Source organism: Lates calcarifer, linkage group LG1 (assembly GCF_001640805.2).
Source record: "Lates calcarifer isolate ASB-BC8 linkage group LG1, TLL_Latcal_v3, whole genome shotgun sequence".
Lineage (NCBI taxonomy): Eukaryota > Metazoa > Chordata > Actinopteri > Centropomidae > Lates > Lates calcarifer.
In genome coordinates this window covers 18,844,191-18,872,044 of record NC_066833.1, presented here as the reverse complement: position 1 = coordinate 18,872,044, position 27,854 = coordinate 18,844,191, and the positions used below count along the sequence as shown (strand labels likewise).

Here is a 27,854-nt window from a genome sequence, read left to right as displayed (position 1 = left end):
CCACCAGGGGGCATTACAGTCACAGTGAATGTCTTGGCTGATGGGCAAGTCACCCACCCAACTTTACTCGGTGTCAAATTATTCACATGCAAAACAGAGAGGCTGTGTTACAGACATACCTAGACAATCTGCTGATGCTGCAGTTTGATGAGTTTGTTAGTTGTGTGTTTTCTCACTGACTGTTGGTAATTTAGGCAGTAAGTTGGCGTAATGGATGAATGTGATTCGATGTTGGAATGAATATATGCTCCTTAAAAACCCACTTCCACTCTCTCACTCTCTCTCTCTCTCTCTCTCACACACACACACACACACACACACACCCAGTTTCAGAACTCAGTCTGATTCATAGTTGTGGCTTTAGCTTTTAGTTTCTGATACATGCCAGATTGCCAACATCCAGACAATTACGCACGGTAATGTCCACCACAACAGAGTCTATACAGCCATTCTGGCATCTCTGCCCTCACTTGGTACCTTTCAACATCCGGAAGCACAGTAGCGCTATCCTCTGACTCCACCGCACAGAGGGGCGGATGGAACAGTCTCTCTCTCTCTCTCTCTCTCTCTCTCTCTCTCTCTCTCTCTCTCTCTCTCCCTTTGCCTCTCAGGGTTTTCCTGTTGAAATCGTGGAAATTGACATTTGTTGCCCGGGACAAGCGTCAAACCCCATAAACGGACGGACAGATTTATTTTAAGTAACATTTTGTCCACACTGAAGTTCATCCACGGTATTTTCTCAGGTTTTGTTCATCTGTCTAGGATGGAAAACTGATGGTGAGTAGAACAGAATCTGTTTAACTGTCTAACTGCTTTTTGTTTACTAAATCGGACTGAAAAATGACTTAAAGTTTATTTCTGTAAATTACTCATTGAAGTTGGACAAAACAAACTTGTAGTTTTGTCTAAGAATCTATCTATCTATCTATCTATCTATCTATCTATCTATCTATCTATCTATCTATCTGTCTATGTGTTTTTCTTTTATGTTTCTGAAAAATATTTAATATCCTTATATCTAAAGAAGTGTGACTGAGAGGTTTCACTCTTGACAATATTCTGTAGCGTTTCTATATCACACTGTATCATGTTGTTTAATGTTTTATGACAGTTAAAAGTGTTGGAATATCTGTACGGAACAGTAGTTCATATGGTAAAGACTAGAGTGCAAATTATGGGCTATAATATATTACAGTTTGTGGGCATGACAGCAATTATTAGCCCACACTCCATCTTAGATGACTTCCTGCTTGTATGATTGTCAACATCATTATTAGATTGCTGAGAATTAGAGATCGTTTTGTCCTGTCTCCTGTCTATCCAGACTGTAATACACAGTGTAGCCTGGCAGCTTGTACGTAAGTGTATTTCAGGGAACTATGTGAACAGTTCCTCATCATTGGCTATTTTGCCAACGCCCTGAATGAGGAAGATCTAATCCCTGGTCCTGTAGTCTGTAAGAGACAGCAGCAAGCATTAGTTGTGAGCACTTAAGAGCTGTGAGTGTGTTGGTCCCTCAGGAGCCCACAGATACTGAGGTGTGACCACTCTGCATGCAGATATGTATTAGTTGCAAGAATCTGTTATTTCAATCTTAATGATTAATGGATGTCACCCTACTAAGCAGCAATCGTGCGTTAATCATTCTAGTTTGTATTGTTTTGTTTGTTTGTAGTTGTAGGCCTGCTGGGCTAGTCGACATAACAGCTGGGGGTCGACCAAAACCGAGCTAGTCTTTACCTGTACTGTAAATGTTAGAGAGAACAACCTCAAGCTACACTTGAGAGTAAATCAGTCTAAATTAAAGGATAGATTCACACATTTCCAAGTCAGTCTTAGAACAATACTCGCCCTTGTATATGGAAAGAGGTAATGGCTGTTGTAATTTTCCCCCTGTCCATACTGGCCCAGAAGAGATCCCTACTTGATACCAACTTCATTTGACTGGTTCAGACAGCATAAATCCTCATATTTGCTTTACTGAAGCTGAACTTTACCACATTTGACTATGGTAGAAAAGGATCTTTTCACAGCTTGTATAGAGAACAGACATGATATATATACCACTAACTTTTCCATATTCATCTGGAAATATGTGTATTGTATTATATTATAAAGGATCTTTTCTCTTTCCCTTTCCTTTGATGGCTCATAGACGCTGTCACAGTTTATAGCCAGCTGGCTACCATAATCAGTTTCATTTCAGAATGGATAAAATTTTGTCAGCAGAGGCAGTCCTTTTGAAGAAACACCATGCCTGGCTTAACACCTTGTTTGGTTTATAAAAAGTCAAAAAATTGTGGAAAAATGTCCATTACAAATGTCTTACGTTGAACAACAAAAATTGATTATCAAAACAGTTGCAAACTAATTTTCAGTTGATCGATTAATCAACTAATCATTGCAGCTTTAATTTAATGCCAGCAGAATTGTGTCTTATTAAAATCCGTCCATATATCAATATTGTATTTATCCTTTGTCAATACCACCAGTAGCTTTACCTTGCAGTAGCTCAATTAGTTTTATTTGGAAGGCTGAAGCAGTGGGCTACAATCTGTCACAAATCATCTCTTTCTTAATCTAAGTACCAAGAAGCATTTTGAGGTCAATGAAATTAAGTTTTGAAACGAGTTATGTACATTAAATATTGAAGATGAGCTTCCCTTTGACACTGCGTGAGTGTTTAATATACTTGTGGGTGAATAGGGTGGCCTGAGGCCAAGGTCAGTCATCACTTAAAGCTCATCAGCAGGACACAGTTAAATGTATTGTGAACACCGAATACCAAACTAATGTGTTGACATTGTGTTCCAGGGAGAGTTGGTGGAAACAAATGTATCCATTTTAGGTTAGTCAGCACAAGGTCATGATGCCGACAGGTTGCAGATAAATTGAAGTGGGCCTATTTGAAGCTTCAAAGTGGCAGTTCATATCTCAAGTTGTGTGTAAGTTGGGAACAGATTGACAGAATGATGCATACCTCTTTAGAGGTTAGTCACTGCGGGCCGACCTTGTCGGGTCCTTTAAGACCATATTGTATTCCTCTAAATGGTTATAGGCTACAGATATAGTGACTGTTGTCTTTTACACTTCATTTAAGATCATCACATATCAGAGGCACTTTATCAATGGAGTTGATGTAGGAGAGAGGTATGGGCTTCCGTATCTAGTGCACCACACATTATGTAAACAATATGTGGTGCATTGTAACAAATGACTACACTTTTTACTCTACTCATGAAGAACTGAGCATGTTCCATCACCGACTAAAATCCATTCAGAGACAGTTTAAACTCAATAATTTCATAAAATCATTAACCAGTATGTGAAATGTGACTGGAAATTATGCTGAACTTTAGACCTAAATTGTTCACTTTTATTTTGTAAAATTAATGTTAGAACGCATATTTCTCATTGCCGGAGTGTGTTTGTGTCGGAGCTGGAGCTGTGTCAGTATATTCTCTGACAGACAGAGATACATTAAAATTCATGACCATCCTGTCTGGTCTAAAACAAATGGTTTGCACCAGGTCTATAACCACTTGTCCACAATGACACTTTTGCCAGCAAACATTTCTGATTTCATTCTACAAGTTGATGTCTAGAGGTTCTCACCTAAATTTTGAGGAGTCTTGCTCGTCTTAAGTTCTTTTACGTGCTTGATACCATTGGACCATAAGATGAGTCATACAGCAGGTGTAAATATTTATTACCAGTTCTTTGTGTTTGCAAAGGCTCATGCACCGCATTTGACTAACTCAGCAGTTCAGTCATTGGCCCTCTTTCTGTCCAGTGATGCACATGTGCAGACAATCATCTCTCTGTCCAAGGTAAAAAGGGAATCTTTTGACAACCAGAAGTAATGTTAATGCACTTGCTATGTTGCATCAATTCAACTGTGTCTATTGTTTTTGTAATGTTTTTTTCTTTGTTTAAGTAAAAAAAAAAAAAATTCTTGTAGGTATGAACATCATGCAAGTAGAGATATACTGTATTAAAACTCAGAGCTTTTTTCCAGTAGTTGGACATCTCTTTGTTGTTACAGTTACATCACAAGCATGTACAACTGAGTGCTGAGGGCACCTGATTGATGAGTGTGTTTGTGATTGATTTCTTGCATCACAGCACCACGTGTGGAAGTATTCTATTACACTGTTACATTCAGATCAGGCAAAAGCTCTCAGTGGCAGGGCACCCAGAGAGATGCCGTGCAGTCTGTAGCGCATTCATATTTAATACTGCAAAGGTCTGGCTAACACATCATACCAGTCAGACCTATTAGTGGGATGGATCTTTTGCTCCCAGCGCTCTGTTTCAGGCTCTGAGGGAAAAGTGGAGTCTTCACTTTGAGGGATGGAGGAGAGGAGCAAGAATCTTACCTGGAATTGATCATTGTCATGTCAAATCTTAATTTTACCCACAGAAGAGCAGATAATTAGATCTAATTTTACCACCACTGGCAGAAATTTATGTGTATGACAGCCATCTCTAGGCTCATTATAGCCTGCCACTTCCTGAGATGACAATCTCCGACCAAAGAACTGAACCACACCCACCTTTTGTCTCCTCCATTTTAAGCAGGTCAAGTAGTTTGTCACAAGAAAAACAGATGATTATCCAGTGTTTAATCGTTATCCATTAATCGTTACATTTTTCAGTAATATTTCATGTCGGAACAAGGACGATATAATTCAGCTTTTTTAACATTTGGCAACCTCTAATCAGAGCTTCTTATCTATTCTGACCCCTCAGGTCTTTCTGATGTTGGAGGCTAGCTGTTCACTCTGAAGGTGCAGGATGAAAAGATGGCACAGCTGCTTGTACCACCGGGTCCAGACAGCTTCCGTCCCTTTAGTTATGAGTCCCTCAAGGCCATTGAGAGACGGATTGCTGAGGAGAATGCCAAGAGACCCAAGGGCGAGAAGAAAAAACGCAATGATGAGAATGACCTCAAGCCAAGCCGCGACCTGGAGGCAGGCAAAGACCTCCCTCTTGTGTATGGGGACATCCCAAAGGGCATGGTGTCGACACCGCTGGAGGACCTGGATCCCTACTACTGTAATCAGAAAGTAGGTTCTGCTGGGTTTTTACACTTGAGCCTGAAGTCTAAAGACCTTGACTACAGAAGAATCAGGAATCAAATTCTGATTTTACCTGATATCACCTTGATAAAGAACGGTTTGATTTTGACAGAGGAAAAATCTCTCTTATGCAATATTCTGATTTTATCTTAATTGTTTACATATGCAGGCATTATTTGTGGTTTAATATTCCTGGAGGAGAGATTTACCGAAATGAGGATTCTCTCATCTACCACTGCATGCAGCTGGTATCATTGTGGTGATTTTCTCTGACCAGAGGCTTTGAATCTTAGATGACAGGAAGACATGGCCAGTAAAAATGATCTATATGAGGTTAATCATCAATATACAAAATGTGGTTAGTGAGTTATACACTTAAATGTGTTCTGTAAGCCATTAGGCTAAAGTACCCTTTGATTAGCAGTTGTAAGTAACCATATGATATTATCATTTATTATTTTTGTAAACTATAATGGGATATTGCAAGTCAGTCTAATAGAAATAAAATGTATGTATATCTCTCTTTCTCTCAGACTTTCATAGTATTGAACAAAAGTAAGTTTATCTTCCGCTTCAACGCCGCTCCTGCCTTGTACCTCCTGAGCCCCTTCAACCCTCTTAGAAGAATATCAATTAAGATTTTGGTACATTCATATCCTTTCATCAAGATATTAATCTGAGAAGAATGAATGATGTTTATGTTGAGCTCACATTAAACATGTGCTTTCTAACTTATATCTGTTTGTAAATGTAAGCTAAGGTCTGTTTGTTCAGTTACACAAAAAGGGGTTATGTCCACAGTAAAGTAAATGACTTCCTTAACATCTGTCTTCACATTGTTCAGCATGGTCATCATGTGCACTATCCTCACCAACTGTGCATTTATGACACTGTCTAGACCACCTGATTGGGCAAAGAATGTAGAGTGAGTTTTCTAGGAATTGCATGCTGAATCACATATACAGACTGTATCACAAATATATCATGTAGAGTAACAGATACATTTTTTTTTTCCCAACAGGTACACATTTACTGCAATCTATACCTTTGAATCCCTTGTTAAAATTTTAGCTCGAGGGTTCTGCATAGGAAAGTTCACATTTCTAAGAGATCCCTGGAACTGGCTGGATTTCTGTGTCATTGTTATGGCGTAAGTTCTTTTGATTAATTCAGGTAGAATACTACTTGAACAGTTGTTACATCTTTTGCCTCAAAGGTTTCATAGTAAAGAGCTCATGTTCAAGGTGCACCAACACATTCTGTGTTTTTCTCATTTCAGCTCCGGTAGCAAAATCAACAGCATGTTTGATCAACATTTACATCACTTAGCTCAAACGACATAGTGCTGGTGTTATCCTATATTTTCTATATTATATTCAACCAATCCAAAAATAATAATGCATCGGAACATTTCTCAATATATTCCAGTTTCCCTACCCAGTCAGTGGCATGCATCCAAAAGCCCATTGGTTCATACTGGAGATGTGAGTCTTTAAAATGGCTCACAAATATAGAATTTCTTAATTTTTTTCCAAAGGCTAAATATTTATTTTTTTATAATTTTCTTGTCATTTTTAGCAAACATTTCTTTAACAGGAGTAAGTTGTGCATTTGCTAGACACCATTTTCAGTCACAGATTACACATTTGGATTCATAGTGAGTCTCTGATCTCTCTAATCTATTTGATTTTTTTTTAAATTTAATCTAATTAATTGTTGATTTTGGTCACAATATTAATATAAAATATCACCAATCTATCCTTTAGTTTGTGTCAAATGGGAACTGATGCATATCTTAATACTCATCACAGTGGCTTCATTGTCAATTCATACTGTTGCTTCACTTGATACTGTATTACTGAAATGTAATCATGTACTTTATCTGTCTACAGTAGGACCGTGGTGTTAAGCCTATGTCACATTTACTGTTGCTGAGTCAATATACCATAGTAATTGTAAGGTTCCCTGCAGGTACGTAACAGAGTTTGTAAACCTGGGGAATTTCTCAGCTCTGCGCACGTTCAGAGTGCTGAGAGCTTTCAAAGCTATTTCAGTTATCCCAGGTAAGCAGTAGGAACGAGTACATGTTAGTTAGCCTCTTGCATGCTGCACCTTAGCTTCCTGTCCTCCTCCAATTACTTCTCCTCTTACAGCTGTCATGACATGTATGCGGGATGCTCCATGACCCCACCTGTCTATTCACAGATATGTCACAGAGTTGTGTGAGCAATTTGGACAGCATCCTTGGGCATCCAAGGTGAAAGCTAATTGAAATAGGAGTCTCTTTGGGTTTTTAATGGATCAGTTTCTTGATCCGGCAGTTTGGCTCTCATGCCACATTGTAGCCACTGAAATCAGGAATCTTAAGCAGCAAAACTGAAGATTCAATGTGCATTTCCATCCTAAGGAGCTACATGGAAATAGTTTGCAGTTACTCTGTGAGATCTCTGCAATTTGCTTATTTCTTTTGAACAACCTACTCCTTTTTTTTTTTTTTTGTTTTGTTTGTTTTTTTTCTATTTTATTTCTTCTTCTTTTTTTCAATGATGCTTCTCAGCAGACTATTCTTGACTGCCTTATTCTTGACATACCATAATTGTGAAAGATCTTCATCTCATGGCTTGCTTTATAGACAATAATTGGCACTGTTTTGTTTTGTTTGCCCATGCATATGGTACTACTCAGGGTAACAAGTGATACTATACTGTATCTGGCAGGCCTGAAGACCATCGTTGGTGCATTGTTCCAGTCGGTGAAGAAGCTTTCAGATGTGATGATTCTCACCGTCTTCTGCTTAAGCGTGTTTGCCCTCATAGGGTTACAGTTGTTTATGGGCCATTTAAGGCAAAAGTGTGTACTGTCTCCAAACACAAATATGTCAGACGAGGAGTGGACTGCGTACACGCTCAATAAGAGTGAGTATTTGATTTTCCTCTTGTCTGCTTTGAGTTGATCACAAGTTGATCCAGCTTGGGAAAAATAAACGATATGACATATATAAGGAATAAATGTTAAGTTATGTGATTAGGAGTAGTAATATTCTTAACACTGCTGAGACTGCTAACAATCATAGTCCACACTGCAGGTGGAAAACTGTGATTTTCCCTCTCTTCCCACCAGGTCATTATTATGTCCTTCCAGGCAACAGAGATCCATTGCTTTGTGGAAATGGCAGTGAAGCTGGGTAAGTTTATTCCCTGACTATTAGAAGGCTGGATACAATATAGAAAAAAGATAATGCTTGTAAGATGCACCAGCTTTGGCATGAAACATGATTGTACAGTGTGACTATGCAGAAGAGTGACCACTTCAGAGTTTCACAGACTCTCTGTTTGATGCAGGCATTGTCCGGAGGGGTACGTTTGCCTCAGAGTGGGAAGGAACCCAGACTATGGTTACACCAGCTTTGACTCATTTGGTTGGGCCTTCCTTTCTCTGTTTAGACTGATGACACAGGATTACTGGGAAAAACTTTACCAGCAGGTAGGCAGTGGAGTTTGGGAGACCAAAAGGACTTTTCTAGGCATATAATATATACAAGTCCATGTATTAACGATTTTCAGTTGATACACTTTTTTGATCAATCTGCAATAATATAATTTTTTAAATTCTTGACATAAGATAAAACTACAATAAAGCTACAACAAAAAAGTTCATTCCTTACCATTGTTCAATTAAAACTCAAATCCAATTAAATTTAACAACAGGTCAGACTGACCTTAACTTATTTACTTACTTACATATTTCTTGTTTTAAAAGAAAAGAACAAACAAACATTTTTTGTCAGCAGGAACATGCTTTGTCAGATTCAGTTCATTAGATTTCTAAGTAGATTTTTTGCATGACAATTTAAAGCTTAAAGACTGTGATACCCACTCTGAAAGATTTCAGTTTCCAAAATGTTGTTGCTTTAGGATTTAGGAAGGTGTCATCTGCATAAAAATGGAAATGTTGATCTCATAAAATGTCTTCTAGTGGCAGCTTGTAGAGAGTGAGAGGAGTTAATGTGTCTAATCGGGGGAAGTCCACAGGCCAAAGGAACATAACCTCAATAATTACAGATAATGATCTTTTTTAAATGGCATTAATTAATTAATATAACCAAATTAAATCCTGTCAAGAGATTCCCACTCAGTGTTTGAAAATAGTGGACAAAAGCACATATTCTGCAGGAGTAATGACTTTTCTAGTGTTATATGTTTTGTCAGTCAATTAAAATTAATTAACTTAAATTAAAGGATTGAAAACGAGGAACAAATGTAATGTAGGCTAATAGTGAAATGCAGAACGGCACTATGAGAGTCATGGAAATATCAAGCCCTGGCATTTTAACAGCTGTGTTAATTTGCTTAATTAATTAATTTTAGTTGCTCAGTGACCCTTTAAGAACATGGCAGGCTGAGGAAATGTTTGGCTTCACGCATGGTTCTGGGTGCTGTATTGTCTGCTTCTCAAAACACATAAACAGGCAGTGCTTGCTGTGTTTAGGAGGGGCTCTATCAAAGACAAAGCATTCTTACATTACAATATTGGTATTAACAGGAATATTTTGAACATCCTGTTCAAACAAACCCCTGAATGAAGTGCAGGTGCATCTTGGCTGAAAGGAACAAAGATGAGTCCTTCTGTGACTCAGGCAAACACAATGTGAATGGCCCTAAAAAGGTAAATAGGTGTGCAATGAATAGGCTCCCACTTAACTTTGTAATATCAACAAGTAAAGCAAACAAAGCTCTCATGAGCAAATCTTTTCAGCACTGTGTGTAATAGGGTAGCATTACCTGTTCAGGACTGTCAACAAGCTCTCTTTTGTGTCACTATCTCTTGGCAATGATGTGGAGCAGTGATAGTTGTTATTTTTACTTTTTAACTTTTTTTAACGGTTTTGATAGAAAACCATATTCAAAGCTTTTATCAAAATTTGATAGTCACTGAATTTAATGTGTTTTATGTGTTCCTTCCAGACGTTGCGGGCAGCTGGGAAGCCCTACATGATGTTTTTTGTGCTGGTGATATTCCTTGGCTCCTTCTATCTGGTCAATTTGATCTTGGCTGTAGTAGCCATGGCCTATGAGGAGCAGAGCCAGGCCACCATTAAGGAGGCTAAGGAGAAAGAGGAGGAGTTTCAGGCCATGATGGAGCAGCTGAAACGGCAGCAAGAGGAGGCTCAGGTACACAGCGACCCATCCCCATATATGTCATTATTTCACACAATACAATCTTGTTTATCTTGTTCTATAGTATCAGAAATTCAGTGGCTTTTACTGAAATCTTTTGATGAATATCACACTCTTTTTGGCAAATTAAAAAGCTACATGTTAAGAAAAGACAACAATTGCATCTATGGTAGTTGCCTCTCAGCTAGCTACAAGATCATGTTTATATATACCTTTTTGATTATATCAGAGACAATGAAGGTTCTATAGTACATGTCCTTGTACACATGATAAATTTGATTTCACCACCATCCTCTTTGGTTGTCAATAAGTAATGAACAAAGATGTTGTGTGCTGGAATCGGAGCTGAGTTGAAACTGAACCCCAACTTTTCCATGGGCACAGATATACACTTGAACACATCTTCAAGACTGTCAGGAAACAATAAACAAAATTAGAATCACAGATTTTTTACACCCGTTGTCCTCTGTTTCCTTCTTTAGGCAGTAGCAAGTGGAGCTGCTGCTGAAACTGGGGAGGTCACTGACAAAGCCGGTGGTATAGAGAGCTCTTCTGACACCTCCAAGTTCAGCTCTAAAAGTGCCAAAGAGAGACGCAACAGGCGAAGAAAGAAAAAGGAGGAGGAGGGCAAAGGGGCAGATGAGAAGATTCCTAAATCAGAGTCACAGGACAGTATAAGGAAGACTCACTGCCGCTTCACTGTGAATGCAAATTTGCTCAACTACAACATGAAATGCTCGTCTGCACATCAGGTTAGTTTTTTAGTATATTATTTAGTATATTTTCAGTATATTAGAACATTATTCAGTACTGTATATGTTCCATCATTCACTATGTATTTTTGCTTATTTTCCTCAGCCTTCATGAGTTGCTAAAGAATTTTGTGATTACTTTCATGTCATGCAGTTAAGCTTAATGCAGGGGTTCTTTTACTGCTATCAGAACTCTTTTTTTTTCTTTTCATCATCATCATCGGTATCATCATCATTGGTATTGTCGTCATCATCATCATCATCACCACCATTATCACCATCTTGTTCTTCTTCTTTGTCTTCATCAACTTCATATATTCTTGTCATTGTCAATCATCATCGGGATGCTTTTTATAATTTTACAGTTTTCCTTCTCCCAATGCTTATCGTCATTATGATCATCATCATCTTAATCTTCATCATGATCATCATCACTACCATTCTCAGTCATCACCAACATGTATTTTTAAATTTTGCCGTTTCCTTACAATGCCCACGACATCACTATGACCATGATCATCATTATCGTCACCATCATCTTGCAGTTTTTTTCTCACCACAGAAATCACTTTTTTTTTTCATTTGTTGTGATCGCCATTCTTTCCTCTTTATGATCAGCATGTATCATGTGTCTGCTGAAGAATATCTCTCTTCCCCAGTCCTTTCTGAGTTTTCGTGGGCCTCCGTTCTCACCCAGACGGAACAGCAGGACCAGCCTTTTCAGTTTCCGAAGCCAAGCGCAGGATGCGTGCTCAGAGACTGACTTTGCTGATGATGAGAACAGTATTTTTGAGGACAACCTGAGTCGGAGGGGCTCTTTATTTCTTCCCCGGAGATTTGATCGACGCAGCAGCAGTATAAGCCAGAGCAGCTTCTTGCCACATCTCCTGCTTCCACCCAGTGGGATCAAGCACAGCTCTGTAGACTGTAATGGGGTTGTGTCTCTGGTGGGTGGGAATTCTCTCCCATCCTCACCTGTAGGGCTCCTGCTGCCTAAAGTGACGGTAGATATGGCCTCCACTGGAGACAATGTAAGAAAGGGTTATCTAAATGGTCCTATTTAATTTGCCCATAGTTCTGTTGTATTGGTTCTGTTCCTATTCCTGATTCTTTCTTTTATCTTTGTCTTTTTTCTGTCTGACACAGCCCCTGTATTTCAGCCCTTTAACTACAAATGTGTACAAAGTGACACTTGACAAGTTTTAATTGATTTCTATGTTCCATGCGGATATTGGGTTCTGTTCATTCCAGCAGGCTATGCAGTGAACAGTTGTGTTTAACTGTTTTGTGCCAAAGTATGTGCTAATGCAATTGCAAGTAGGGGTCACTGTGAAAACTCTTGGTGGTGATGCATTCAGAGAAGCTCCAAAATCAATTATCTGGTAGTTGTAATATGAATTTAGCCATTACATTTGAAATAATCAGCTCCTACCATTGCACTTCGGTTTCCTGACCCATTATGATTGGCAAGAATAACTGTGGCTTCCGGCCATATAAGCAGGGTCCCATCATTGTGAATAGCGATCACGTAGAGCTTTACTGTAAGATATTCTTAATGGAGTCAATCTGGTATAGAAATGTGGGCTTTCCTTTTATTTTTTCAGCTTTGGACTTTTATTAACACAAAAAATGCTTACACTTTAATTCATGTTTGAGGCTAATGTACATGTTGTTTTCTGTAACACATTTTTTTTTTTTTTGAACAATCATCTCTATCTCCAGGCTGACACCACTGACACAGAGTACAAATCGGCTGGTGGAGATACAAACCATGAGTTTATGGACCTCCTTGAGGGCCCAGAGGCCAGACAGAGAGCCCATAGTATAGCTAGTGTCATAACCAGCACGATGGAGGGTCAGTATTCTACACCATGGCCTGAGTATCCTATCTTGATTACATTGTGGATATTGAAAAGATAAATGTGATTTTTACATAAGAAATATTTATTTGTTGTTTTTGTCTGCGTCAGAGCTTGAAGAGTCGAGGCAGAAGTGTCATCCTTGCTGGTACACTTTTGCCAACACCTTTCTCATCTGGGACTGTTGTCCAACATGGCTTAAGCTCAAGAAAGTGGTTAAACTTATTGTGATGGACCCATTCATGGACCTAACTATCACCATCTGTATTGTGCTCAATACAATGTTTATGGCCATGGACCATTATCCAATGAGCAACGGTTTCTCCAGTATGTTGAATGTGGGCAATCTGGTGAGTGGACTATAGACTTTTACAAATATTATTCCAACATAGATATCGTGTTTATTAATAGTTGGTATTTCTGTTTTTTTCACTAAAGGTATTCACTGGCATCTTCACAGCTGAAATGGTCCTCAAGATCATTGCGCTGGACCCATACTATTACTTTCAGGAGGGGTGGAATATTTTTGATGGAATCATCGTCAGTTTAAGCTTGATGGAGCTTTGCTTGGATAAGGTCCCTGGCATGTCTGTTCTGAGATCATTCAGATTGGTAAGTTTTAAATATATATAGTATGTCTCATTGCCACTATGTTCAGGGGCATTTTGAGTGCAGATACATGTGAAATGACTTGTTTGTTTGTTTGTTTTTTCTTTTTACAGCTAAGAGTTTTCAAGTTGGCTAAATCGTGGCCCACTCTTAACACACTGATCAAAATCATTGGTAATTCAGTGGGGGCTTTGGGCAATCTGACCCTTGTGCTGGCCATTATTGTCTTCATCTTTGCTGTGGTGGGCATGCAACTGTTTGGAAAAAGCTACAAGGACTGTGTGTGTAAAATCTCTGTGGACTGCACTCTGCCCCGTTGGCACATGAGTGACTTCTTCCATTCATTCCTCATTGTGTTCCGAGTGCTTTGTGGAGAGTGGATAGACACCATGTGGGACTGTATGGAAGTGGCTGGGATGACCATGTGCATCATTGTCTACATGATGGTCATGGTTATTGGAAACCTTGTGGTACATTATCATCTCTTATTGTCAATTCATAAGTCAAACACATCACACTCTTAGATTTAGCTGAGAGATGTAAAGAATAGCCATCCATGAGGCAGTTTTACAGCTACGTGTTTTGTTCATATCATAAAGTACAATAGCTGAAAGATAAGACAGTCTCACCAGAAGTAATGTCATTATCTGCTAGGTGCTGAACCTGTTCCTGGCCCTGCTGCTGAGCTCATTCAGTGCTGACAACCTGGCAGCGACTGATGATGACAGCGAGATGAACAATTTGCAGATTGCCATCGGACGGATTCACAAAGGCATTGCCTTCACCAAGTCCCTGCTTCGAAGCAGCTGCAACAGTGTCTGTCTCAAGGAGAAGAAGAAAGGGAAGGGTGATGAGAAATCTCTGGATGAGCTCCACAAATCTTTAGGGCCAAATGGTGTCCCGAGCCATGTCATCAACTTTCCCATCAATAGCAATGGGGATGTGACCGGAGTAGACAAAAATGGAGACAAGTACATAGTCAGTAGCAAGAGTGATGATTCCTTGTCTTTCATCAACAATCCTAGTCTGACTGTTACCGTTCCAATCGCTGTGGGAGAGTCTGACTTTGAAAACCTCAACACAGAGGACTTCAGCAGTGCCTCATCAGATCTAGCAGGATGCCATGTGGTAAGGATACCCATGTGGATTGGTCAAGTTGCTGTTAGAAAAAATGTTCCTTTGAAACCAAGGTAGCCATATCAGCCATATCACAACCAGTGTAATGTTTACGATGTGTGATAGATGACAAAGGGTTTCAGTGTTGTTTGTGGTTCTTGACGAACACATTTGTTGTTAAGGGAAGTAAGATGTTCCGTCGCGGTACTTCCGTCACTTTGAAGCACTTAGCCATGGCAACGAGGTATGAGCATACAATGTGACATTTCCCTTCAAGATCCCATATACCATGACCCCTTAATGAGGAGAGGCCATATAGGCAGGAAAATACCAGTGTGCAGATTACATTATGTGCCATTTAAGTCTGAGTGCTGGGGTGCTGAACCCTGCTCTTTAGGGAGCTGTTTGTTGTGTGCTAGAGAAAAGCTCACAGTGTGAAAGAAGAAAATAGAAATACACCGACTAGCAATGTAGTCCATGATTGTTGCGAGGTTATTGTTGGTAATTTACTCATTAATCTATGTTTTGGATTATTTTTTGTAACAATTTTGTTTCTGCTTTAAGTAATTTTGCTTATATGCAGTATTTTATGTTAGGATCTTTTAGCAGTGCCATTGTAACTGCTTGCTTGCTGCTGCTTTACAGATGCTCTCAAATTTTTAGGGAGACTTGTAAGAACACTTTACAGTACAGCATGTTACACTCATGTCAAATATTGCCTGCCTCATTTACATAAACCATCCAGTAACCTTTTTAGCAGACCACTCATCTGCTTTTTGCTTTTCAGATTTTTTTGTATTCATTTAATTCAGGTTTAAAACAAGTTCAATTTTTTAATGGATTTTTCTTTGTGACATCAAATCATAAAAATTAAGCCACAAAATGGATTCCCCAACAAGAATGTATTTAATTTCAAAATAATATTCATAATTGGATGATGACAACAGATTGTTTTTTGTAGTCATTGTCGTCAACTCAAAATTACACTTAACGAAATATTCAGTTTCTACAATTTACTCTTGATTTTGCGAGGTACTTCTGATGGAAACAGTATGGATGGAGGGGCAACGCAAGCACATCACAGTATATCACAGTCACATGCATTCATCATTCCCTGCACTGCATTAGCTGGTCCCAGGACAACCCAGTGTTTCTGCATTCTCCAGGAAGGCATTCAAGCTGTTCTCATCTACCAGCTATTAGGAGACACACCCTGTGGAAAGCCACACAACAACAAGCTAGAGGGGAGACCATGTGGCTACTGTACAACACTTGTCAGGCTTCAAATTCCCAGTATTGTTTTAGATATATTTCAATATATTTTAAAGAACAAGCACTGTGCCTATTTTGTGTGTCCCCAGCTGGCTAAAAAAATCTGGAAGTTAAAAAGACAAATGCAGCATTGTCTCCGTATATCTAAAAAAATAACAGCAACTACATAATTAAATAAACAAAAACACAGTAGTGACTTAGTGTCACCTTTACCTTTGGCATAATATCTGTCTGTGAGAATCTGGTTTCCTCTCCCACATAAAATGGAGTTGATGAGTGTAATGTGGACTCCATATTGCCTCCTCTGTTTATGAGCACTCAACTGCTCTCTTGCTGTCAAGCTAATGAGGGTACCCTGTTCTGCAGAAAGAAAACATGCATGTTTTCATGTTCTTATTTGTTGATATGTTTTGTTAAATCACGCAAGAGCAAATGCTGATTCATGCATGTTCTTTATTTTAGCCATCATACATTGGATTCGATCTTGAACTACATGCATGTCAGTGATTCTTGTGAAATCCAACAGCATTAAACAAGACATGCGGCATCCCTTTTGGTCACAGTTAAAACATACCAGTTACACATGTTTTGTGCAAGTGTCTTGACTATTTATGTAAAAATGGCTTCACTGTGTAAGGATATGGAGTGCATGAAATGTGTGGATAGGCACGTTCTCATCATGTCAGCCCCTTACTTTTGTCATTGCTCTGTTATATTTGCTCATCTAAGACTAGTTTCACTCGGCTTCCTCTGTAGAATGTAGATGACGATGACCAGTACAGCTCCTCTGAGGGCAGCACAGTGGATGGTATGGCAGGTGTTGAAAGAGGAGAATCTATAGACTTCGAACTAGAAGAAGCTATGGATCCCGATGCCTGCTTTCCTGATGGTAAATACTGCTACAACCACTGCCACCACTGAGCCTAGGACTACTACAGCCTTGGTGTTAATCTGATACAGCATATCACATGACTAAATCACTATCCCCTTTTGTCTCAGGCTGTGTGCAAAAGTTTCAGTGTTGTCAGGTAAATGTGGACGTGGGCTGGTGGAAGGTGTGGTGGACACTAAGAAAGACCTGTTTCCGGATAGTGGAGCACAACTGGTTTGAGAGCTTCATCATCTTCATGATCCTGCTTAGCAGTGGGGCGCTGGTAAGTCTCTGTGGCATGTAAAATGAACACCTGACTTGGCTGCTGTCACCTATTTACATATTGTATCTGGCATCTCTTGTCAGGCAGAAGATTGTTCTTAAATGTCTTTTCTGCTGTTATAGTTTGGTACAAATGTAGAAAATTTCTCATTCCATGCAAGTTAAGGTCAAGATATTGAATAGGATTGACAAGTTTCCATTGTAAACTTACTTATATTCAAATTCACAAGTAATTACTTATTGTAATTTTCTTCACATCCAGGCATTTGAAGACATCTATATTGAGAAAAGGAAGACAATTAAAACAGTGTTGGAGTTTGCTGACAAAATCTTCACCTACATTTTCATTTTGGAGATGTTATTGAAGTGGGTGGCATATGGATTTGCAAAGTACTTCACAAATGCCTGGTGCTGGCTGGACTTCCTCATTGTTGATGTAGGTTGAAACTCCTTCAGTTCTTAGATTTTTTTTTTTACTCAAAGCAATATTATGCAACTATTTTACCTTAAAATAACAGCTTCAAAATAATTTTGATGGTACACTGACTTGTAATGGTGCCTAACTTTGGTGAGTAGGTATGATGTTCTGGGGGAAGTGTGTGACTGAGTGATAGTCAGTGCCTTAAACTGTCAGAATCAGGCACAGGAAGTTCAACAGAAATTCTAAACTGTAGATCAGGGGAATAAAAGACTTGCTGGTGTGTTTGTTACAGTGACAGTGGCATTTCTGGCTCCAGAAACTGTGAATCATGAGGAATATACACCATTCAATAAGCAATTGATAGACTTTGTTTTCTGTACATGAAAACCACCTAACCACTCAGACTCGGAGCCTGACAGAATTAACTACCACCCGTGGCTGCAGAGGCTGCTGTTGCTCAGCAAACGTTTCATTGTGTTGCTTTGATAGAATCCATGCTGTTGTACCTGACAATGCTCCCTTTAAATTGAGTGTAATGTGTCCTTTGGCCTTTTACATCTGTGTGTGCATGTGTTCCAGGTCTCCCTGGTCAGTATGGTAGCAAACGCCATGGGATATTCTGAACTCGGTGCCATCAAGTCTCTGAGAACCTTGCGAGCTTTGAGGCCCCTGAGAGCCTTGTCACGGTTCGAGGGCATGAGGGTAAGGGTCACTGGATTTCCCCACTCACTCAGAGTTACAGTGCACTGTCTGGTGCCAGCTCACTGCACCCGTACAGAGCACAGGCACTCTGAAGCCTCACACTGCAGGAGATACCCTAAAACTGCTGCATGTAAATGAAGCATTCCTCTCTTCTCCTTATCATTCCTTTAATGACAAAGTTGATGGCATCACAACTCTCTAATTACACACAAGTAATGCCGGATATGCGTATCTGTCCATTAAACATGAAGAACATGAACAAAAGCAGAAGAATGAAAACAAGAAGTTGTCAAACATTTTACAATGGAACAAAAAAAGTAATGTAATAATGACATGGACACTGCTTTCTGCTAACAATCCCATAATGCAATGTTCCACATTTTATGGATGCAAATTACGGCTGTGCCTCTCGACTGCTGTCAGTGATGATGCAATATGATGATGATTAGCAAGTGTCCAAAATTTCAATTTACTGATCCCTATTGAATGAACTATTGAGTCTCCTGTATAGGGAGTAGTTGTTAATCATTACATTTGGCTGATGGGTGGATTTTGTTGCCTTTAGATAGTGCCAGCTGTTTTGTCCTGTTTCCTTTTCTTTATGTTAAGAAGGGATAACCATCTCTTGGCTCCAGCTTCATATTTCACAGATATGAGAGTAATATTGGTCTACCCCTCTAACTCTCAGCAAAAAAGTGAATAACAATGTCCCAGTATATCCTTTGAGTGGCACCATTTTGTTGTAACAAAAGTAAAATAATATTTTTGTTATGTTTCATACCATTACAATAATTTACTGTGCAGTACAAGCATGGTCTAAAGAGGGGTTGATAACTTATGTAACTGAATGGGGAGGGGTTGTCAGCTGCTGAAATCAATGTAATGTATTGACTAGTTGCTTTCATATTGTGGTGGTCTAGATTTACAGCACTGTTATGATGATGGTCTTTCCTCACGTGGTAGCCAGTGAATTCCCTCATTTGCATGAACAGCCTCTTATGTGCATCAATAGCACTAAATTAATTTCCATTATACTTTCACTATTTTGGATATTGTTTGCTGGGTTTTTTAACGTGATTTCTTCGTGTTTTATTTATGTTTCTGTTTACAGTAAGCACATTTTGTGGTGTCCTCCTACCTCTACAAGGTCTTTTGTTTCAATGTTTCTTCAAAATGTAGATGTAACCCACTAAAATCACTTTTACACACATAGTAGATTTTAGTATGTTGTATTTGATTGATCTCCTGCCTCCTCTCCTAATTCTTTTCCCAGCTTTACCATGCAGTTATCATTGTGTCAGAGCTTTGGTCTTAGTCATGGTTGTGATGAGCTCATGCTGATGTGCATGTTGGCAATGAAACATTCACTCTTGTGTTTTCCTATTCTTACCATTAGCAGAGCATACAGTGTTGTGCATCCGTTGTACATGCTGAGGTCTCTGCCTGCAGTACAAATGGGTTTTGTTTGTGTGTTGGTGTGCAGGTGGTTGTCAATGCCCTGCTGGGAGCCATTCCTTCCATCTTCAATGTGCTGCTGGTATGTCTTATATTCTGGCTCATCTTCAGCATCATGGGAGTCAACTTGTTTGCAGGGAAGTACTCCCATTGTGTGAACAAAACGAATGTACCTTACCTTCGATCAATAGTGAAAAACAAAATCGAGTGTGAAGCCTTAAACCACACAGGTGCTCTCTGGAAGAATGTCAAAATCAACTTTGACAATGTTGGCATGGGTTACCTTGCACTGCTTCAAGTGGTAAGTACCTGACTCAAGTGTCAGCTAATTGTACAATGTGTTCAACTATAAGCTTGTTAATATGTTATTTGCTGTATTGGCAGAAAATTGACAATGATGGAAAGATCAGTATTCTTTGATATTGTCTATGTCTATACAGGCTACATTCAAGGGCTGGATGGAAATCATGTATGCTGCTGTGGACTCTCCAAGCAAGGTAATCCCATGTACAGCTTAATCCTATTTACTATGTTTATAATCTCTCTTACAGATTTTGCATCTTAATATCACAATACTTTCAGTTATGTTAAGTAATTTTCATCATATAGCAGTAGCTATTCAGTGTACTTAGATTCTCTAATTATATCTCCATACAGTACATAGAATATTTAAGATGCCTAAATAAAAACAAACTAAACAATAATTTAAAATGAAATATTATTCACATCTTGTATGTTGTATATGACAAGATATATTTCACAACAGAAAACAAAGAGGTGTCACAATTCACTCTCAGTGTTATGCAGAGGAGGGCCTAAACCTGCCAACACTGAATGCAAAGCACCATCAGCTTTTTCTTTTTTGAGATGCGGATGCATTGGCATATGTATAACAAAACATCAACATCATTCATCTATTATCTATACCACTTATCATTTGAGGGTTGCAAATCCCAGCTGACACTGGGCAAGAGGCAAGGTACACCCTGGACAGATTAAGATCAGCATTTTTTTTTTAAATATGTTTTTACTACAGTGTGAAAGCTATATTAAGTTGGCACTGCATACATAACTTTTCCTACTGCAAAATGCACCCATATTTTTTTGTTCTTTTTTTTGGTGAATTGATCATTTTCTGAGAGAAAAATCAAACAACAAGCAACAGCCACAGTGAAGAGTTGCAGGTGACAGACCACACCACACCTCTAGCTCCTCATCAAAGTAGCCAACCAAGTAACATGTGCTGCGTTCAGCATCAGATTGCAGTTGCAGTTATTATTGACTACATTTTCATCTGCTCAAGAAGTGTTTTCTTCCTCCAGAATTATAGGACCTGTAAAATCAGCCAGGACTGACTAAATCTTAACTTTAGCCACTGAAATTTCCACTTTATGTCACTATTACAGCCAGAAGAACAACCTGAGTATGAGAGCAACCTGAAGATGTACCTGTATTTTGTTGTTTTCATCATATTTGGAGCCTTCTTCACACTCAATCTCTTTATTGGTGTCATCATAGACAACTTCAATCAACAAAAGAAAAAGATAAGTATCAAATCTGATTTCTTGACAACATTTGATATTTTTATCTATCTATATCTATTCCGTTAGAAATGCAGTTTTTAAAAGCATTACTTTCATTTTCTCACTTTCTGTTGTATATCCTCATCACTTTTGCTGTAATTTAACATGCCTCACATTTCCTCTTTACTTAGGAGGTCAAGACATCTTCATGACTGAAGAACAGAAGAAATACTACAATGCCATGAAAAAGCTGGGGTCAAAGAAACCACAAAAACCTATTCCAAGACCATCAGTATGTAATTTTATTCATGACTGCATCTAATCTGCATGAGTCATTTTATAGCACCTAAAATGAGTGTTTGTTTCTCTGCCTTGTGTGTGTTTCAGAACAAGATTCAAGGACACATCTTTGACTTCACCACAAAACAAGCATTTGATATTGTAATAATGGTTCTAATATGGCTTAATATGGTAACCATGATGGTGGAAACTGAGGAGCAGTCAGTGGAAAAGGAGAATGTCCTCTTCTGGATTAATGTAGGATTCGTTTGCATCTTTACTGGAGAATGCTTATTGAAGATGATCTCGCTTCGCCATTACTATTTCACAAATGGTTGGAATGTATTTGATTTCATCGTGGTCATTCTGTCAATAATTGGTATGACTCTCCTCTGTTTGCACACCAGATATTCATAATCATTCTTTTTCTTTGTAAACATGTTTTGTATGTAATCTGTTTAATGTGTTCTGCTTTTTCTCCTTAGGTATGTCTCTCTCAAATCTGATAGAGAAGTACTTTGTTTCACCAACCTTATTCAGAGTCGTCCGATTGGCTCGAATTGGCCGCGTTCTCCGCCTTATTAAAAGTGCTAAAGGAATCCGCACACTCTTGTTTGCCTTGATGATGTCACTTCCTGCCTTGTTCAACATTGGTCTCCTGCTCTTCTTGGTGATGTTTATCTACGCCATCTTCGGCATGTCAAACTTTGCTTACGTCAAGAAAGAAGCAGGTATAGATGACCTTTTCAATTTTGAGACATTTGGCAACAGCATGATCTGTCTGTTCCAGATCACCACCTCAGCAGGGTGGGATGGCCTATTAGCTCCCATTCTCAACAAAAATGCATATGAATGTTCCAGTAGCACAGAGCATCCTGGCAGCTCTGTCAAAGGAGACTGTGGAAATCCTGCAGTGGGAATTGCCTTCTTTGTGAGCTACATCATCGTATGTTTCCTGATTGTGGTGAATATGTACATTGCAGTCATCCTGGAAAACTTTGGTGTGGCCACTGAAGAAAGCGCAGACCCACTAAGTGAGGATGATTTTGAAATGTTTTATGAGGTGTGGGAAAGATTTGATCCTCATGCATCACAGTTCATGGAGTACAATAAGCTGTCAGAATTTGCAGATGCTTTGGACCCACCATTACGCATAGCCAAACCTAACAAGCTCGAACTAATCTCCATGGATCTACCCATGGTGAGCGGTGAACGCATTCACTGCCTGGACATCCTGTTTGCATTCACAAAACGTGTTCTAGGTGAGGGTGGGGAGATGGACATCCTAAGGGGGCAGATGGAGGAGCGCTTCATGGCTTCCAATCCCTCCAAAGTGTCCTATGAACCCATCACTACCACGCTACGCCGCAAACAGGAGGACACATCAGCTGCTGTCATCCAGAGAGCATATAGACAGTATGCAGTAAAAAGAGTCAGTAAGTTCTCTGACATTCAAAAGAATGAAACGCTCATTGACAAAGAGGTTGCTGTCACAGACAAACTCAATTGTAGCAGTGACAAAAGTGAACTAGCACCTTCAACTGCCTCTCAACAGTCATGTCACAGTGTGACAATAAATGGAAACAACAAATATGAAAAAGACAAAAGTGAAAAGGAGGTTGTGGGCAAAGATGTTACGGAGCAAAATATATAAAATAATCTTGGAAATGCATTTTAATTAATGACAAAATTAATTAACGACAAAATGTTTACAACCTTTGAAAGTGACTAAGACATCTGCTGGACTCCCTTCCTTAGTATGGATATCTATGCCAAACTGACTATGCTTGCTTGAGTCTTTAGGTTGGTGCCTAAATGGAGAGGTTGCTCATTCAGGCTGCAGTGGGACCATTTTGGCTGTGTTCAGGAGCCAGGATGACTTTTGATTGTGATGATGGGCAACATTTCTCAAAGTGTTCTGAAAGACACGTTAGTTAATGCTTTAACTTCTACTGCAGCTAGTTCTGCTATCCAGTGTCTTGAATTATTGTTATATCACTCACTGTTGTATTACTTTACTGACTTATTCTTCAAGCAGAAAAAAACAATTTAATGTCATTACTTTAAGAATTTGTAGTTTGGTTAATTTACTTTTTATACACTGTTTTTTTACTCTTCAAAAGGGTTGATCCTTCAGGGGTTGTCTTTACAATGAGCAACATTGCTCTAAGGCTAGTCTTGCTAACTGATAGCACTTACACACACACAATACACAACAAACCCAAGAGACAGTGTCAGAGTTGCTACAGTTAACACTAAATATAGATCTGCATGAATGTTTGTCCATGATTATGCATGTTAGAGTGTACTATTTTCATCAGACTCTACCCCTGTCCATCATGCTTCATGATGTGAACTGTGCAGTCATGACATAGCTGTTTTTTTTTACACATTACAGAAAGATGATCTTAGCCTAAAGTCCAAACAAATCCAGCTGAGTATGGCAAGTATGTTTCAGTATCAGTGTCAGAGCAGTAACACTTGGCAGAAATACTTTGCACATTCAGTTTTGTTGAATCATCAAAATTATGCACACACTTCATCTCAGCCTGCTCTGTGCTATGTATGTACCATTTATAATATTACTAATTATGTACAAATTTTATCGTGAAACTGTGCTAAAAACAGAGCCCTCAACTGACGGTTTGTCTTTCAAAGCTGGATATTTAAGAAAAGGCTTATGTTGTTTGCACACTTTAACTGACCCTGTAATAAGTTACCTCGCTTAACCTCAAACCTCTGGCACTTTGCTCAAGGAGGAGATTGTTTGTAATATTGTCTATTTGTAGGACAGCAGCATCACTTCAAATTCCTGACTTCTCCAAAATACAAGTGTCCTCCATGTGTCTACCTTTTCTTCATTTTGTCTGTTTTCTGTCTTAGTTGTTTTTGATAATGAACCTCAGTGTGTATTCTATAATGATTATGAAATTATGGAACTTTATTATTATTTATTACCTGTGATATAAAACCAAATATATTCTTCATGTTCTTCTGTATTCGGGCAGACAGGGATATACTGTTCATCCAGCAGGAGCTATGAGGTGAAAAATGTAAATGTCTATGAGAACTGTCATTTGGACGGTAATTCTTCTTAATAAGACAAATCCCTGTGTTTGATTACTGGAGATGTTATACGATTATGCTGTCCAAGTCATTTTTGTTCTCTTCTTTATTTCCATATTTTTATTTGTAAATTGAGACTGGTAAAAGGTAGGTAATCTTTTATGTTTTTGTGTGCTTTGTAAACTGTTTTCACACAGTTTACCTCTCAATCTTTATCATGATAAATATCTAATGGATATGGATGAAAGATGGCTTAGTATATTCTGAATGTCTGCCTCAAGGACATGGCATCAAACATCTCATGTGCCCTTGGCTGTTTCCTACTTCTGTTTATATTTTATAGTGTCAGTTAGTTATCTTACTTTTGTCATTTCTACCCGTGACATCTTCCCGAAACTGTGTCACAACTACATCTGTTGTTCCATGTTATAAGTATAATTCCATTCATGTAAGTATATTTTGCATGTAATTAAAACTTTCAATACTTACACTATACTTTATGCATAATGAAAGAATGTTTTGATTACACAGAATTTAACATCTCCCATCATTCATATGCATAATGCTTGTAGTGCATAAATAAACTGCATGCAAGACACTGCTATAATCCATTTCAGTGAAAAGCCAAAAGAATAAAGATTACATGTACCTCAAGTGTGCCTAAAACATTTATTTACTTTATCATTCTATACAAAATACCCTATACTTTATGTATGTAAGATGTAAATATATGTGTTAAATATTCAGCTAGAGAAAGCCTAACTGCCAACAGGTTGCCCCCCAACCCACCCCTTTAAAATGACCCAAAGCTTCATCATTTCTAATCCTCATTGTTCTGGGCCTGAGCTTTTCACCAGTTGTGTGCTTCATTTGTCTTTTTGTTATGCGCAGGCACAGCACATGCCTTTTTTACCTATGCAAAGTGCTTACATTCCCTGAAGTCTGAAGTGATTTACTGGTTCAAAAACTAAATGTGTATAATATACTGTACATAATATACTGTGATGTGCACAAACACTTTAATTCACAGGAATGCACAGATCCATAACTAGTGTGAAGTAATGTTTTCTTTTTCTCTGTATTGTTAATATTTTTTCTTCTGGTTAGAACTTAGTCTGCATTATTTGAATAAGCTCTAGTGAGTCCACAGTATTTTTTTTTTATAATGACCACTGAGAAGTTCACCAAGCACAGCGGGATCAGAGACAGCCAGTTTGTATATGTCTCTAGGTCAAAGGGTACCAGAGACATAAATGCATGACAAATCTCAAATTGGCAGGCAAGACTCAAGAGGGGTTAGGATTGATACCATGATGAATTTACTTTCTTATCCCACACACTTTTTATTGTATCCATGAAGAGAGGTATTTTGTTTTACATATAAGCATGAGTCTGTCTGTCTGGCTTTGCCTAGCCTGATTTTAATGTCAAAAACTGGCTCATCTCCCTGCTATGCATAAATGAAAGTCAGAGCACACCGGTGTGTTTATTTCTTTATAATAGAATTAACAAATGTTTTTTTGTCCAAGATTTGTATTGTTGTTATTTATTAATTAGTGTAATTCATGATAATAATTGATTGTAATTATTTATCAGATATCAGGTAGGCAAGGATTCATGATCAGAGTTGAAAGAAGTTGATGAGTAATCGTCAGACTGTTGTGATAACTTTCAGATTTCATTTTGAAAAATTGATCTAAAGAGCTGACCACATAGATGATTCAGAGGCATTAAGCATCAGCTTTTACGGTCATAAGCTTTATGGCTGTTACAATAGCTACCAAGCCACAATCAGCATTAGTGTAATTTCAGAATCTGTTAAATGTTGAAGTTATCAGTGTCCATCTCATGTGCAAAATGTAATGAGCACTCAAACTGTTAATGGTTCAACGTATATTGATCTCCCAAATCCCTTGGGATATTGAGAGCACTTATGAATGTATGACTTTAAGCAAATCATCTTAAGTGATGTGACAATGCACTATATGTAAACATTTCTTCAACATATTTCAGCCACTGAAATTTCAGAACTGACAATGTGTACAGGTTTGTTACATTTTCATCTCAGTGTGCAGTATGTTTTAACAAACATCTGTACGAGAAGCTAGAATCTGGTTTCTGAGTGTGCTTTGCAGCTTCTGCCGGAAACTATTAGCATGGGTGGAACATTTTTTTCATTAATTATTAACAACAGTCCAAATATTCATTACAGTCCAACATCACTTTTACCTATTGTGGCTGCTGAATCCTAAGGGCAGTAAACAGAAGCCTGATGGCAAAGTGCTGATTATTCCTGCCATTCTGTCTCACAAAAATGATGTGATTATCAATTTGTGCCACACCCACTCACAGTACTTTATGGCTTATATGTTGTTTTCCTGACGAGTCCAGTTAACAGAACAGGATCAGTTTTGGCCAGTATACGTTCATAACTTGGGTCATTATAATCAAAATAAAGTGGCAATTGTTAAAATGAAAATGTAGCCTTTAAAAAACATATTTTTCTTAGAATTTCATCCACCAGCTGATGTAAAATAAGCCAGTTTACTATGAAATGTAGCCTATGACTGAAACCAGCACACAGCTCCACTCATGGCAACAGGTGGGGTTACAGACAGCTTATTTTAATGACCAGTAAATCAAGAGTGATTCTGCAGATTCTCCTCGTTGGTTGCCCAGCAACAGGACATCAAGCTCTTTTGTTAGACTGCATTAGGGTGGAAGGTCGGAAGTTGGTCTGCCGTCCCCACCCTGGGAGTCTCACAAGCTGCACAATAATATGTAGCCATGTTGTATGTGAAAGGAGTTTACTCGGCTTGGGATCTCACCACTGGCATGCATGCAGGGGCATGATGAAAAACACTTCAGAAAGAAATCTGAGAATGCTACCCATAACGGCTCTATAATTTTATTTGCTGTAGATAGATGGGAAGAAAATCCCATTAGATTAGGTAGTGGTGAGTTCCCCCTACCTTTCCAGTGTGCTAATAGACAGACACACAGACTGACAGACACACATGCACACTCACTTCTCAACCACTATACTGCACACACACACACACACACACAGTGTTTCAAGTGAACCACTCCCTTGGTAACACAAGCACAAATCCCATAGTTTACATACAACACCCTAATATAATGACTATAGTGATATAATTACTGCAAATATGTGAGAAAAAGAAATCCCTGACCATTAATATAGTACATTTTAAATTCAAATTAGTACAAGTAACTTTTTTTCTTGCAACACCTAGAAAAAGAAATAAAAGAGTTCATTAGCAAGTGAGCTGCTTGTATTATTGGGCATGGCTCTTTGATCAATAATGGTCTGTACAAACCACAGTGGCTATAGCCATTAGAATGCTATAGCAGTATATCCCAGGGGG

At 38.6% G+C, this 27,854-nt stretch overlaps 1 protein-coding gene across 1 annotated transcript; it reads left to right on the top strand.

The window, feature by feature from the left end:
• Positions 1-453: 453 nt before the first annotated feature.
• On the top strand, positions 454-25,119 carry scn1laa (sodium channel, voltage-gated, type I-like, alpha). Its single transcript, XM_018702315.2, has 27 exons — positions 454-777; positions 4,753-5,069; positions 5,615-5,733; positions 5,917-6,006; positions 6,103-6,231; positions 7,053-7,144; positions 7,799-7,996; positions 8,202-8,265; positions 8,423-8,564; positions 10,046-10,252; positions 10,741-11,010; positions 11,670-12,041; positions 12,733-12,865; positions 12,981-13,219; positions 13,308-13,481; positions 13,592-13,948; positions 14,133-14,606; positions 16,623-16,755; positions 16,866-17,020; positions 17,282-17,455; positions 18,020-18,142; positions 19,626-19,898; positions 20,038-20,094; positions 21,004-21,141; positions 21,308-21,412; positions 21,508-21,778; positions 21,885-25,119. Exons 2-27 carry the CDS (start codon positions 4,806-4,808, stop codon positions 23,051-23,053), a joined length of 5,922 nt encoding a protein of 1,973 aa, XP_018557831.1. The 5' UTR covers positions 454-777; positions 4,753-4,805; the 3' UTR covers positions 23,054-25,119.
• Positions 25,120-27,854: the final 2,735 nt, after the last annotated feature.